Below are 14,216 nucleotides of genomic sequence, written 5' to 3'. Positions count from 1 at the left end.
GCTTGTGAAAGTTGCTTCCCTCCACTGCTCTTTGTTGTTAGCTACTATGAGATGCACATTTTGATTACAGAGCAGTGACAGGGATCAGGCAAATGTCAAGGCAGAGCAGTAAGTGAGATCAGTAAATATATGAAAATCTTAAGAAAAAGCAATAAAGTAGAAGGCAAAATTATTCGGATTTCTTAACTGCTGACTTTTGAATGTACACATTTGTGTAAGACTGAAAACAATGTCTGGGATGCTCTCCAGTGTCTGTTTTTTCTTAGTTTCTAGGGGTATGGGGCACTGACAAAGAATGGGGATGATGGTGATGCTAGCAAGATTGTGAGAAACTCCAGGGTGTTATGTTGCTCTCTCTGGGTGGCTCTCTTACCATTCCAGACAGCCCACAGTGAAGTCACTCTTCTGGGTTTGGACATCACAAGAAGCCATGCTGAACAACCCAACAACAATCCATGGGTGGCTCATTCATAAAAAATAAGCCACCCTGTGGAAGCCTCACTGGGTTTGGACATCACAACAACCCACCATGAGTAATCACCCATGGTGAGTTACTGTGTTATACAAGCCGAGTCAGTTCCTATATTCCTTTATCTTACACACATCTTTACTAGAAATGTAAGCCAATTTCAAGTCTGCTTAAGGGGCAAATGATACAAAACAAGTCCCTTTGGTTTATTTGTTTTTAAATGAAAAGCAGTTCTGAGAAATTCCAGCCTTCACTGGAGAAGCTGCTGATGATACAGAGGGATATTTAACTCTTTCCTAGCTGCTTTCTGTTTCTATATCCTTCCCCTGCATCACTGCTTTTATTCCAAAAAGTTACAGGAGGAAACCCAGTTGAAGTGATACTAGTCTCTTTCAACAAAAGAGCACCCAAGATCCCTAAATTAGGAGCAGTCAACTTTGGAGGATCCGTGGATCCAATTTCTGTGTTTACTACTGCTGCCACCAGGCTACTAGCAAAACAACTGGTGATTTCAGCACAATATGGCAGACACTGAAAATGACCAAAGTTTTCTTGTTTTAAAAGTACACTGGACTCTTTTCAGCTGTCATGTTGCATCATCAGTCATTTCCCTGTTGATGCCCTGATGCTGAATTTTGGCAATGTAATGGCAGGTGGCAGTGGGGGCCTCACTAAAGACTAGAGAGCTACCTTGCCCACCCTCCCCTCCCCTGGATTCCTCAAAGGGCCCCTATTATATCAAGCCTATTATAAAGCAGAAAGAACATGTCTGTTGCATCCATTGCATGAGTAGTATTTATGTATAAAGTTTCATGCTTTTCCATGGAACTTCACAGCATAATCAGAAAAAAGGGAGAGTATGGGTCTAATAGACCCTAAAGTCTAATAATAGAAGAAAGCAGAGGAAGGAAAGGCATGCAAAAGACAAGCATAATAGTATACAAAATAAGAGAAACATAATGTAACTAAGAAACTTGTGTTGAGAAACAAGGCTAGACAACCTATTAGCTTTATCTGACTGCCCTACTACATCATTTTTGCAGAGAGATGCAATGGGAGTTCCTAAAAAGGCTTTTAAATCCAAAACAAAATGAAAATATGTGACTTATTGAACTGTGCTTTTTGTTATCCAGGGTAAAATGTCCCCAGATGTTTCTGAACTGGGCAGTTCCAAGATGGAAAGAATGCTGCAGTCCCTTAACACAGAGAACAGAGCAGGGTACATCTTTACTCAGTTCTGTGAGATGTCGGGAAATGAGGTAAGAGGATTTTCTTACTAGTGAGATTTATTGGTTTGATTGGATTTGCTGCCCCTTCTTCCTAGGAGCTGCAGCAGAAATTTAGCCTCACTGCTGTCCTGCAAAGAAGCCTAGGGCAAAAGACAGAGGGAGGGTTTCCATGAGCACAGTGGGAAAATAACCTACACTGGTTTATTTTCCTTCCCTACCCATGCTTGTTATAAGCTGCCTAACTAGAATAATAATCCTTGCTGGGTGCTGCTTCCCATGGTATCTGAATCTGGTAAGGGTGAGTTTATAAACCACACTGGGTGGTTTATAAACCACACTGAAACCCATGGCTTGTTCTAGGATTACCTTGTGTTTTGTAAACCATCCCAGCCACCCATGCTTGCTGGGCTCAGGCTTCATCTCAGTCCATGCCAGCAAGGGTAATTGTGCTCATTCGGTTATTCATGACTGGCATGTACAGAAAGAGAAAATAAACACCACAACTTATTTTCCCTGTGTAATAATGGAAACCCAGTCAGATGGCAGGCTCAGACAACATGAGAATCCACACTCAAAGCTTGAGTATGGGTTGAGTGTGGGTTGGCACTGAACCGCAGCTTGTTGTTGAAATATACTTACATTTCTGAATTCATGTGCATTAAATATCCAGGTTTTTTAAACCACGGAGAGAACCCATTGTTTGTTGTTGGGTTGTGTACAGTGAGGTTCTGACAACACAATAACACGTTTCACTGATAATCCAAGTTTCAACAACAGCAGACTCATCCTTGAGAGTGGGCTATCATGTTGTCCAAATCCATTCTCTGACTCGCCCTTCCTTCCTCTTTGCAGAGCCGGTGAAATAATTTTTCTCCTCAGAGTAAATTGAGTCTGGAAAAACAATTCCCACCCCAACATTTAGGATGATCACTTGAACCTTACCAAAAAGAGGAATGAATTGCCTAAAAATGAGGACACAGAATTGCCTAATATGTGCATTGCTGATTTATATTTATCAAAACAAACTTTAAAAAATCAGTATTATAATTTAAATAAAAATAATATCTTATTATAGTGAGAACACTGACCAGCTGATTAGTCAGCTGTGCAGATGCTACGTGTTGATGAGCACATCCATGATTCTTGTTTTTCCTTCTTCAAATTCTTTATCTTGAAAGTTGGACTAAGCAGCCATCCAAAGAGAGGATGCCTTCAAACAGAAGGCTATCTTCTGTACAGGGCTGTGCTCTATAGGCCTATGGCTACCCTGTTAGCACTTCAGTCTCAAACTTACTTATTTGGGAGAATGAACTGCTATTTCAATGGATTTTATTTTCAAGTGTTTAGTATTTCATCCTACAGCTACAGTCTGAAACTCTCACCTAAAAACAATGATCTGTTGATTTCAGTAAGACTAATTTACAGGTAAGTGTAAGTCTTTAATCCTGAACATGCTTACCTGGAAGTATCTTTTGCTGTAGACTGTTAGATGGGCATAGTTAGCAGACATACTCTATGGAAAGTCCTATTAATGCTGAATTAAGCAAACCTTAAATAGTTAATTATGAGCTTGTAATTTAGTAGAATCAATAGATTAATGCTTTTGTTCAGAATAAGGCCTGAAGAACAGTCCATTCTGTACAATTTACTAAAATAATTTCTTAAAATGTCACATACAGTTCAGTTTTCATGGTCAAAATTTACATTTGCTGCATCTCTGGTGAGCTGAAAAGTTCAAACACAAATACGCAAGTGCCTAGATATAAGGCAATGATGCCTGTTTTCATGTTTCAAAATAAAAACCTTCAAATGTTGTTTTAAAAGGACAAGAGCCTCTGAGGTAATGGGGTTTGTGAAGCACTTTTGTTCCTCTGGAAATACTTAAGTCTGTGCAGCAGCACCAGGCTGTAGTGAGGGATGGTTGAAAGGCATATAATAAAAACATTTAATGATCTCAGTAATTGCTGGAAAATGTTGTCCCAGCACAGCATAAATTTTTGATGCGCATTATGAACCTCTGGCTTAATTCTCTCCAAATGTGGCTGATCTTCAAATGTTAACTATAACGTTAACAATTTTAATAGCCAATTATATGCAAGGATACAATGCAAGATACGGCATGTATTACAGTGGCAGTGCCTTTTCCTGCGCTAACCTTCTGCCAGTACAGAACGCATTGCTCCAACTATTTTAAATGAAGTGTGATTTATAGTGACCCCAAGGAGCCAAGTTCTTACTAACCTCAGAAATCGAAACATTTTTTTAAAGATGCAAAAACTGAGTATCAGTAACTTCTTCTTCTTTTGTTTTTTTCCCCTCTGTCTCTTAATCTGTAGTTGTGGAAGAACAGCACGCACTTCTGGCTTGACCTGCAGGATTATCATCAACTTTTTTATCAAGAAACCCTCCATCCTTTCAAACTATGCAAGCAAGCTCAAGTAAGTCATAAATAAGACTTCTTCCAAGTCTCTTTTACCCCAAGGAAAATTGCTCTAGGGTCACAACCAGCAAAGTACACTTTAAATGGTTACCATGGAGTAAGGCAGATGATCTAAACATTAGGCATGGTTTTCACTCAGATCTGTCTCCCATGTATTTTGTTCCTTTTGTATGAAACATGTGCAGTTGATTTCTTCCTCATCCTGCTTGTTATTTGGAAATTGCACTCTTTTATAATGATTTTTAAATTAATAGTCAAAGCAGTTGAACGTTTAGTAGGTGTTTAGATGTTAAATGTCCTTAGCCCAAACCAAAATGAAGACTTTGCAGCTGTATTTTACCTGCATCATTGCATTTTGACGGAGGTTTTTAAGTGGCGTGAAGAGTTAAAGGAAGAAGGGTTCTTCCAGTTTAGGTTTTTCTCATGTAATTTTCCTGCTCATTCACAGAATTTTATGTGGCATCCATGTGAAATTGTGTTCCATCTGTAACTCTCTGGTGTTGTCCATCATTTCTTCTTTTTTTCTCACCAAAGAAAATCCATTAAGGTAGGAAAGCTGGAAAGCAAAAGCAGCATGGCTTCTGATTGGTGCCATTAGGAACCCTCTATCTGGAAGCATTTGAAGTCAAGTGACAACACTTAGAAATATTTGTGGGGGGCTGGTATGAAACTATCTCCTTCTGTCAATTCAGTTGAAAATTACTTTAGTGGCCTCTTACCCTATTGAGGCTAAACAGGCTCCTATATCTGTCTTTTCTTCTTGTTGACAATGTAATGGAAAAGCAAATTTGATGCATCTACAACATGCACTTAATTTATTGGTTCTGGCATTAAGTCTTGGAGAAGATTGCATTAATGATTGGAATATGAATGCTATAAAAAAATCTTAGGACACAATTCTGCTTTGATGATTCTAAGACCCTGAACTTGGAAGCTTATTGTTATCCCATGTAGGGTGGGATGACCAACATTGGTGATTTCCCCCTTGCCCTGCATCCTTGTTTCCTGCATTTTTGGTAGAATCTCTTTTATGCCTATCCAATTGGGACATATTAGAAGGGGATGGGAGTAGACTGGAAAGGTCTCAGGATATCTTGTGTCTTGGCCTCTCCAGTCTCCTTCCATCCCTGCCCACTGAAATGTCCACCTTTAGCTCTTTCCAAGGCTGTGGTTCCAGCTTCAGAGGCAGCCAGTGCAGTCCTCTCTCCACTCGTTGCAAGGGAGAGAGGGGTCCAGGGTCTAATTACCAACTCCTGAGGTCAGAGTGCTGTTTCCAGCCTTGGATATGGGAATGTGAAATATCTGATAACCACTCAGGTGCTGTTTAGAGGCAATAGGATTACTCATTTAGTAATTTTCTTTGATTCATTGTTAGACTTGCATTTCTCCTGTCTCTCTTCTTTGAGGCAAAAATCCCTACTTCAGGTATAAACTGATGGGATCTGAGCTACGTGTGATTGACCAAGAAAGAGATCTTGGAGTTTTTGTGAACAGCTCAGTGAAAATGTCAAACTCCATGTCAGATATAATTTGGAAAGGAAATGAATATAAAACTGTCAATGTCATACTGTCTTAATACAAATCTATGATGTGACCACATTTAGCACACCATGTACAGCTCTGGTCACTGCACCTTAACACGATATTGCTGAGTTGGAAAACATGCAGAAAATGGCAACTAAAGTGATCAAGAAGATGGAGTAACTCTTTTGTGAGGAGTTTTTCTCTTTCATAGTGCTAGACCCTAGAGACATCCCATGAAGCTGTTTGGTGGAAAATTTGGGACAGATAAAAGGAAGCAATTCATACTGTGCATAGTCAAACTATGGAAATTACTTCCACAAGATGTAGTGATGCCTTTAAAAGGGGACTGAACAAATTCATAAAGGAGACATCTAATGGCTATATGCTACCTCCAGTTTCTGATGCTGTAGGCCTACATATACCAGTTTCTGGGAAATTTGGACAGGATGTTACCGTTGCACTCATAGCCTGCTTATGAGTTTTCCTTGGACAGCTGGTTAGCCAGTTTGTGACCAGAATGCTGGACTGGACAGTCTGATCCATCATGGCTCTTTTTATGTTTTTGCCCTAATTCTACAGTGTATTACTGTTTTTTTTTTTTTTTTTTTTTTTTTTTTTTTGGATTTATATCCTGCCTTTTTCCTACCAAGGGCTCAAGGCAGCTTACATCTCCTCCTCCATTTTATCCCCACAACAACAACCCTGTGAGGTAGGTTGGGCTGAGAGTCTGTGACTGGCCCAAAGTCACCCAGTTGGCTCCATGGCCGAGCGGGGACTCGAACCCAGATCCTCTGAGTCCCAGTCCCATGCTCTTAACCACTACACCACACTGGCTCTGTTTAGATGCAAGGGCTTTTATTTAGCTTATAATACAGTATGATGGTGGTATTAATTTTCCCAACTGAATGTTATTTACTTTTTATAGAGTTCAAACAATTATACAATTGAAATTCACACTTGTGAATTTTAAATTCAAAATTTTAAAGCAGACCAATTCTTAATTCCAGATGAATCTACTGTTAATGATACAGTGTAAAGTGGTTTGCAGATGAGGACTTTTAGAAGCAAACATACTTTTCCTCTGCAAGGTTGAGCACTGAGCAAGAATAGTTTCACAAGTTAGCAGTAAAACCTAGTTATGAATTCTGCTGATTGGCTGGCAGCCATGAACGCTGTTTGGTCTTTCTGGAATAAAGTTCCCTCCACATGGGAGCAAAAAGTGGAGCCGTGCCACGTAACCTAGCCTGTCAAGGGGCCATCCTCCAACAGAGAGTGGCAAGAGCACCCTGGACTTGTTCCTCTTCTAACTACTAGAACCTCACTCGGACTATTGTAGTGGTAGAAAGAGGCATAGTAGATGCCAAGGCCTCCTTGCTTGCAAGTAGTAGCAATAATGAGAAGACTGAGGAAAAATTGTACTTGGTGACAATGGTGGCGTGAAGGTAGGCTCATTAAGGGAGGGGGCTTATGGAGGATGTCTTGCCCAAGGACCCCCAGAAACCTGGAACCAGCACTGCTATTTTTTATGATGTACAAAAGGACCTGAAAGGGATAGGATGGGTCTTGCAAAAATTCTGTTATGGCTTGTAGCACCACTGCTTTTCTTGGAGTTGAAATCTTCCATATCTGGCTGGTGAAAAACATGTTGCACCCCACAGAGCCCACACATCACCCCAAAAGCCATTGTTATGGAAGGGGAGACATTATAAAATGAACTAGGAAAAATTATTCTAACCATTCACCCTTTCTCTATTGATCCCCCATTATTCAAAACAATGTTGAAAGACACAGCAGATATGTATGAGAATTGGTCTCATTTATGAAGTCCTACCTGGGAAGTAACATTATGGGTTGCATGGTTCAAGTTGGTTGTCTACCATGAAAGATCAAACTTAAAGATTCTGTGGCCAATGCACAAAAATGCTGAATGGCCTTACAGGAGGGGCAGTGCAGCCTTCTAGTTGGTTTTGGGCTACAGTTCCCATAAGTCGAAGTCAACAGGCCCAATAGTCAGGGATCATGGGATCTGTAGGCCAAACCACCTGGAGTGTAGCATGTTACCTATCCCTGCCCTTACAATATAATATTTATGAAAATGCAGGTTAAAATTGATATTCAAAAGAGGGGCCCTTGCTGTAGCAATCTGTGTATCACTGGGGTGCCTGAATACACAGGAAAATATCATTTTGTCTTTCTTCTTGTCCTCCTTCATCATCACATTTATATCCCACCTTTTTTCCTGCAAGGAACCAAACTCATATCATCGCTTCTGTTATCCAGCTTCTTAAAAATCTACTGGATGAAGTGGACATTTATGCCGTACTCTGTTTATCAGGAAGAGAAACTATAATGCATATTTATAATTTCATTATTGTATATGACAAAAATATGTTACACATGACAAGTGTATAAAATACTTATACATAGAGAAACACAAATAAATAAACTGTATGCTTAGGGCAACTTACATTAAAATTATAAATGCATAATAAACCAATTTGTTTAAACAATTAAAAGCATAATTCAACAAGGAAAACAAACTGGAAAATGCAGTAAAATAAACCTGGGAAATGTGCTGCAGTTCCACCAAGGAAATGGTTTTGCCAATTATGAAGTGAAAAGGGGAAACATGGCTGGGCACAGAGCCACAGTCAGTTGTGACTGTCCAGCCAGTATCCTTTGAATGTTTGCAGATTCATTCATTTTCAATTCTGCCCAAAAGCCTGGGCACATAAAAATAGCAAGAAAAGATACATCATATTAAATCATACTAAAACATCACAAAAACTTTACCATATAAAATTTAAAACCAAATTTCAAACAGATCTCCCCCCCACCCACCCTCTGGAAGAAAAATCTTAAGATTTGTTTAACAGTAAACAGGCCCTAGTAGGTTGCTTGATGTTAGCTGAGCCTCAGTGGGGTTCTTGTTCCATCATTAGCAGTCACCACTGAAAAGGCCCTTCTCTTTGTTGCCCCATCTGAGCCTTCCTCAGAGGTGGCAGCTGAAGGTAGGCTCCAGAATCTGATTGTAGTATCCAGGTAGATGAAGACTGGGAGAGGCATTCTGTAAGGTATCATGGTCCCAAGCCATTCAGGGCTTTATAGGTTAAAACCAGCAACTTCAATTGGGCTTGGAAGGATATAGGCAGCCACTGTAAGCAGGCTGTGTTATGTGATCATATGCTCTAATCCCTGTAATTAGTAATGAGCCAAACCTGGTAGAAGGCACTCTGAGTCACTGAAGCAACCAGGGCCACAAGGGATGGCCCCAAGCCATGAACATTCCTTCAAAGGGAATACTGCCCCACCTAGAACAGGTTGAATTCTCACCATCTGGTCAGAAGAACAACCCACTAATAGCATCACAATCTTGTCTGGATTGAGCTTCAGTTTGATAGCCCTCATCCAGTCCATTCTTGCAGCCAGGCCTGCTGAAGATGAAAAGGAGAAATAGAGCTGCTTGTCAATAGCATGACAATGCACTCCAAAATTCTAGATGGTTTCCTATAGACGTTAAATAAGATGGAGGACACGACTGACCTCCAAGGAACCTATACTGGGGGATTCAAAGGGCAGAACAACATCTTGGAACCATCATTGTCACCTGAGCCTCAGGTAAATTCAGAGACACAAATTGCTCTATGTTTAGCTGTGGTCAGAAGCTGCAGCTTATGCCAAATGCAGCATTCAGACTGATAACTGGAACCAAAGCCATTTCGGGCTGTGTATACACTTCCGAAGTTATTCAAGGTGATGATCTGGACCTATAAACCATGCTTACAAGGGGTGCAATAGTTAACAGAATGACTTTTCCTTATCCCAGTCTACCCAAACACTATGATCAACATCTAGAGCCTTCCTCCAACTGCCATCTCTGAGAGAGGCTTTGTTAGTAGCAAGGAGGAGGGGAGCTTCTCTGTGATAATCCCTGAACTACGATGTGATCTCCCCACTGAGGGTTGTTTGGTGCCGGACAAGGTGTACTATCCTTTTGGTATTAGGCTATGACTGCCATCAATGATGAGGCATTCAGAAATAGTACTTGGGCTGGGGGGGCGGGGCGGTATTGTCGACTGTTTTAAGAGGCTGTGTGAATCTGTCTTAGTCATTGTTAAAATTCAATGTTAATTTTTAATGAGATTTTATGTTATTACTATTATTATATTTTGTATTGTATTTTATTAATGGTTGCATATCACCCAGAGAGCTCTGGATATTGGAGAATATAGAACTAGCCAAAACCTTCCTCACAGGGTGGTTGTTGTGGAGATAAGTTTGAGGGAGAACAATGTAAGCCGCTTTGAGTTCTTCATAAGAAAAAGATAGGATACAAATCCCATAAAATAAATAAATAATAAAACCTCAGGAATGTGTTACTGCAAAGAGCTCTATGTGGGACTTCTCTTAAGTCCAGTCTGGAATGTGGAATAAGACCATGCCTGGCGCAGCCCATATCTTTCCGCAGGAGTCAAGGAGCTGCCTGTGCCTGCCCTCAGGCTTGTCATCTCCCTTCCCTCCTGCCCTTCCACGAGTCCCCATTTGCCCAGAGTCTCATGAGGCCTGGATGACCAAGGCTTTGTAAAAGACTTTGGGTGAACGTGGGCAAACACCAGGAGGACCAGTGGCTGCTGCAAATGCCACAACTGGAGAACAGCTGGCCGAGTGCTCTGAGGTACCGACTGGAAAAGGGGTATCAGTTGGGAGGTGGGTACAGCACAACTCGCTGCTGCTGCTGCTGCTGCTGCATTGCCGGCAGCAGCCACAGAAAAAAGGGCTGGCCTTGAATGAGACCCAGTGAGCTCAATGGGACTAATTTCTGGGTAGAGATATGTAGGACTGCAGAGTAACATTTTTCTATTCTCAGCCTTACTTCCAAGTTGAGCCTGGTGGTGACAGCAGAACACTGCAGAAAGGGTGCACCTAGGAAATCGCTAAAACACTGTATCTGTGTGAGCATTAAAAGCAAATACATCAAAATGCAATATGTGAAACTGTTCCATTAGCATAACTAACAGCCCAAACGTTACATCACAAATCACCACGTGTGGCTACATTTGGTTTGCTTTTTATTTGTTTTGCTACATGATTTCTAAATTCATTGGAACATGATGAGATTCAAGCTGCATCCAATAGAGAAAAGAAGCCTTTTTTGGTCAATGCACATTTCCAGACTCTTCCTTTCTATTGACTATATTCTTATTCTGGTTATGGCTTTGAGAAGATGAGGAAATCTGAACAGTCTATGGTCATCTCTGTGTCTCTATTTTTAGTAACCATGATTAACCATTCATTATTAGAGTGCTTTTGTTATTCTGCTATTTACTCATCATATGAGAAATAATATTGGAGAAAGAAATTATCACTATTGAGAGTTTCTGGTTTTCTGTTTTCTGTTTCAATTAGTCTCTTCCTCTTAACTCTGCTAAGACAAGTGTGAAATTTAGGGCAAATGATGGGGCATTTCAAAAGCCAGAGGTAGGGCTGAGTAGGATGTTCAGTAGTCCAGGGATGCAAAATCATTGTTCTATAGAGCTCCCTGGCTGTTCCTATGCATATCTACAGCAGAATAAAATAAGCACGTGCATGCAAATTCATTTAAGAGAAGATATGAATGAGACTAAACCAAAAAGGTTACAGATTTCTATTTATCTTGGCACAGAACTTTGGCTACCTTGGTGCAGAGTTCTTATGTATCTAGCAGGCATGTGTGAATTTTATTAATTACATTCAACCATTTTTCATTCTGCTCATTACTGGATCAGGTTCCCCCACCCCCCACCATTTTCCTATATTTTCATTCATGTTGGAAAGTGTGAACTTGTACAAAAGTGCATTTCCAAAATGCTCAAATCTCTCCCAGAATGCACATGTGTATGCTTTAGTTCAGTTTGATTTTGTTTACCTTTGTTCCACCATAAAAATATTTTGTACCTTCACAGTGTTGAATGGCTTGTGAATATCAAATGAAAACATTCCCAGATAAATTCATTTCAGTTCCAGTAACACAACAAAATTCAGAAAAGTCAAAGGGGGAGTGAATCTAAGGCACTGTCAGTCACTTTCAGTTCTTTGCCAAAAAAAAAAAAGAAAGGAAAGGAAAGGGAAAGGGAAAAAAGGGAAAAAGGTGGGATATAAACAAATGTGAATGCTCTTTTATAAGTCTCATTCATTTCACTGGGACTTCCATGCAAATTATGTCCAAAGTCTTTTGTATCCTTTTTAGTGTTTGCTTGTGCTTATTAAGACACTGAAAATAAATACATTTCATTGCTGTTAAGCACTTCTTATTTTTTCAGTGATTTCTATCCAAGTTTTATGAAATCCTAAAGAAATAACAACACATTTCACTGTGTACATAATGAAAGGAATGCATACAGTTATTTTCCTAAAAATGCATAAGAGTATAGTGTAAAATGAATTGGAAGATGAAAACGACAAACACATGTGGAAGTCGGTGCTTGGAAAAATTGCTATTTAGAACTAGAAAAATGTAAAGCAGTTATGGGAAATAAACTGTTGTTACACCAGAGTCAATTTAGATGGGGGGGAGGGACTATTATATATAGAAATTCTATTGGCTAACAACAATTTTGACAACCTCAAGTCTATCTGTGTATATGAATATGGATCCTAACTTTTTGGAATAAAAAGGCAAAACATGTACTTAACTTTCTAATGTTATTCAAAAGGATTTAATGTTTAATTCTGGTTGGACCATCATCCTTTGTAGTTTAAAAATACAGACTTGAGGACATGGTCTATCTTGACTAAGCCAAGACATGGCCTATTTGCTTTCCTGGGTTTAGGACTTTTAAATCTGAAGTTTTGAGGGTAGTGGAACTGGATTTACTGTCTCCAGACTTTGCCTTTATAAATTATATAAAGATGCAAACTGTGAGCAGAGTCCACATCTGGAATTTGCTTTAGGCCCATCTCTAACTTAATACATTTTATATTATAGAAAAATATATAGAGGCAATATAGGAAAATGCATTCTTCTTTTACTGAAGTAAAAAATAAATCACTGAATAAATGAACTCTGATATGCTATTATATGTACTGTGCCTTTCGTCTGAACTTTTCAGGCATTTATAGACACCCAGTTAAAGTGTATTTTTTCAAGTCATGGACAGTATCATACTGGAATTATTTGAAGCCCCGTCCTGTGCAGTGGACAATTAGACGTTTGCTGCTCCAGCAACAGTTTAGAAAGTACAAATGGAGCAGGGAAGCTAAATAAGCATTAACAGAGAGTCTGAGAAAAAACTCTGAGAAAAAAGCAACATTGGGATTGGTTACCATCATGTATTAAAGTTAACTCTATAACAAACATGGTTAGAAAATTAAGCTGGAAGCAACCAAAATGATTAAGGGGCTGTAACAACTTCCCTATAAAGAAAAGTTACAATGCCTTAGGCATTTTAGTTTAGAAAAAAGGCACATGTAAGTGAGGGGGCATGATAGAGGTGTACAAAATTATGCATGCTTTGAAGAAAAGGAGAGGCTTTTTTCCCTTGCGCAAAAGGGGAGGGGTTTTCTCCCTCCCTAAAACCTGAGGTCAACCAATGAAGCCAAAGATTGGGAGATTCAGGAGAGAAAGAAGGAACTACTTACCCAGAGGGCATAAATTATGGAAAGTACTACCACAAGTGTTCTGATATCCAACAACTTGGACAGCTCAAAAAGGATTAGATAAATTTACAGATGATAATGCTATCACTACCGACTAGTCATGATGGAGAGTTTGATGGATAATCCCCAATATTACAGGTGTAGGCAGAAGAACAAAAAAAAAAAAAAAAAAAAAGACCAAAATGACAATAAAGAAAGCCACAGCCTTGAATTATCCTTGAGCTGAGCAGGGCTGTCAAAGATAGGACATTTTGGAGGGCATTAATTCATAGGATCTCTCTAAGTCAGAGACAACTGGATGGCACATAACAAGAGAGGTGATATATCTCTCTACCAGTTAGAGAACAGCAGTAGGACGGTGCTATTGTGCTTCTGTTTGCTTGAGGGCTTCTTATAGGCGTCTGGTTGGCCATCACTGTGGGACCACAATGCTGGACTGGATAGGCTTTTGCTCTGACTCAGGAGAATTCTTTATGTTCATATAATGCAGGATTTTCATTTTCAGTGAGTTTAAGTTGAAATTTGTATGATGGAGACATTGTTATCTGTGATGTGTAACAACGCAAGAGGATCCCTGCTAGCACAGATGGAAGGTCCATGTAGTCAAGCATCCTTTTTATGCACACATGTACATGCACAAGCTGAGATTCTATGGGGTTCTGTCTGTCATTTAAAGCCAAGTCAGTGTTTTCATTAAGATCGCTCTTTAAGAGGCTCTTCTCTGCTGCTGTCAGGATAACTTTGCTACAAGTGAAGACAGAACCTTTTTAGTAATTGCACCACTGTGCTCTTCTCTTGAAAAATTGAGCAGTACACACATTTTCTTCCCGTAGTTGCTGGTTGTCTTATTTATGGTAGTTGGCTTTTATGGATTTTGTTATTTTCTGTTTTAATATATTTGTACAATTACGCTTCTAAT

General features: G+C 39.6%; 1 protein-coding gene across 1 annotated transcript in view; it reads left to right on the top strand.

The window, feature by feature from the left end:
* Window positions 1–14,216, top strand: part of RGS22 (regulator of G protein signaling 22) — a 90,280-nt gene that overhangs the window by 29,750 nt on the left and 46,314 nt on the right. Inside the window, exons 13-15 of the mRNA XM_044421460.1 lie at window positions 615–618; window positions 1,603–1,728; window positions 4,035–4,136. Coding sequence (XP_044277395.1) covers window positions 615–618; window positions 1,603–1,728; window positions 4,035–4,136 — 232 coding nt within the window. The remainder of the gene's footprint in view (window positions 1–614; window positions 619–1,602; window positions 1,729–4,034; window positions 4,137–14,216) is intronic.

Source organism: Varanus komodoensis, unplaced genomic scaffold (assembly GCF_004798865.1).
Source record: "Varanus komodoensis strain SLA01 unplaced genomic scaffold, ASM479886v1 scaffold12, whole genome shotgun sequence".
NCBI lineage: Eukaryota > Metazoa > Chordata > Lepidosauria > Squamata > Varanidae > Varanus > Varanus komodoensis.
The sequence above is the reverse complement of the archived record's forward strand: the minus strand, read 5'-3'. Positions and strand labels throughout refer to the sequence as shown.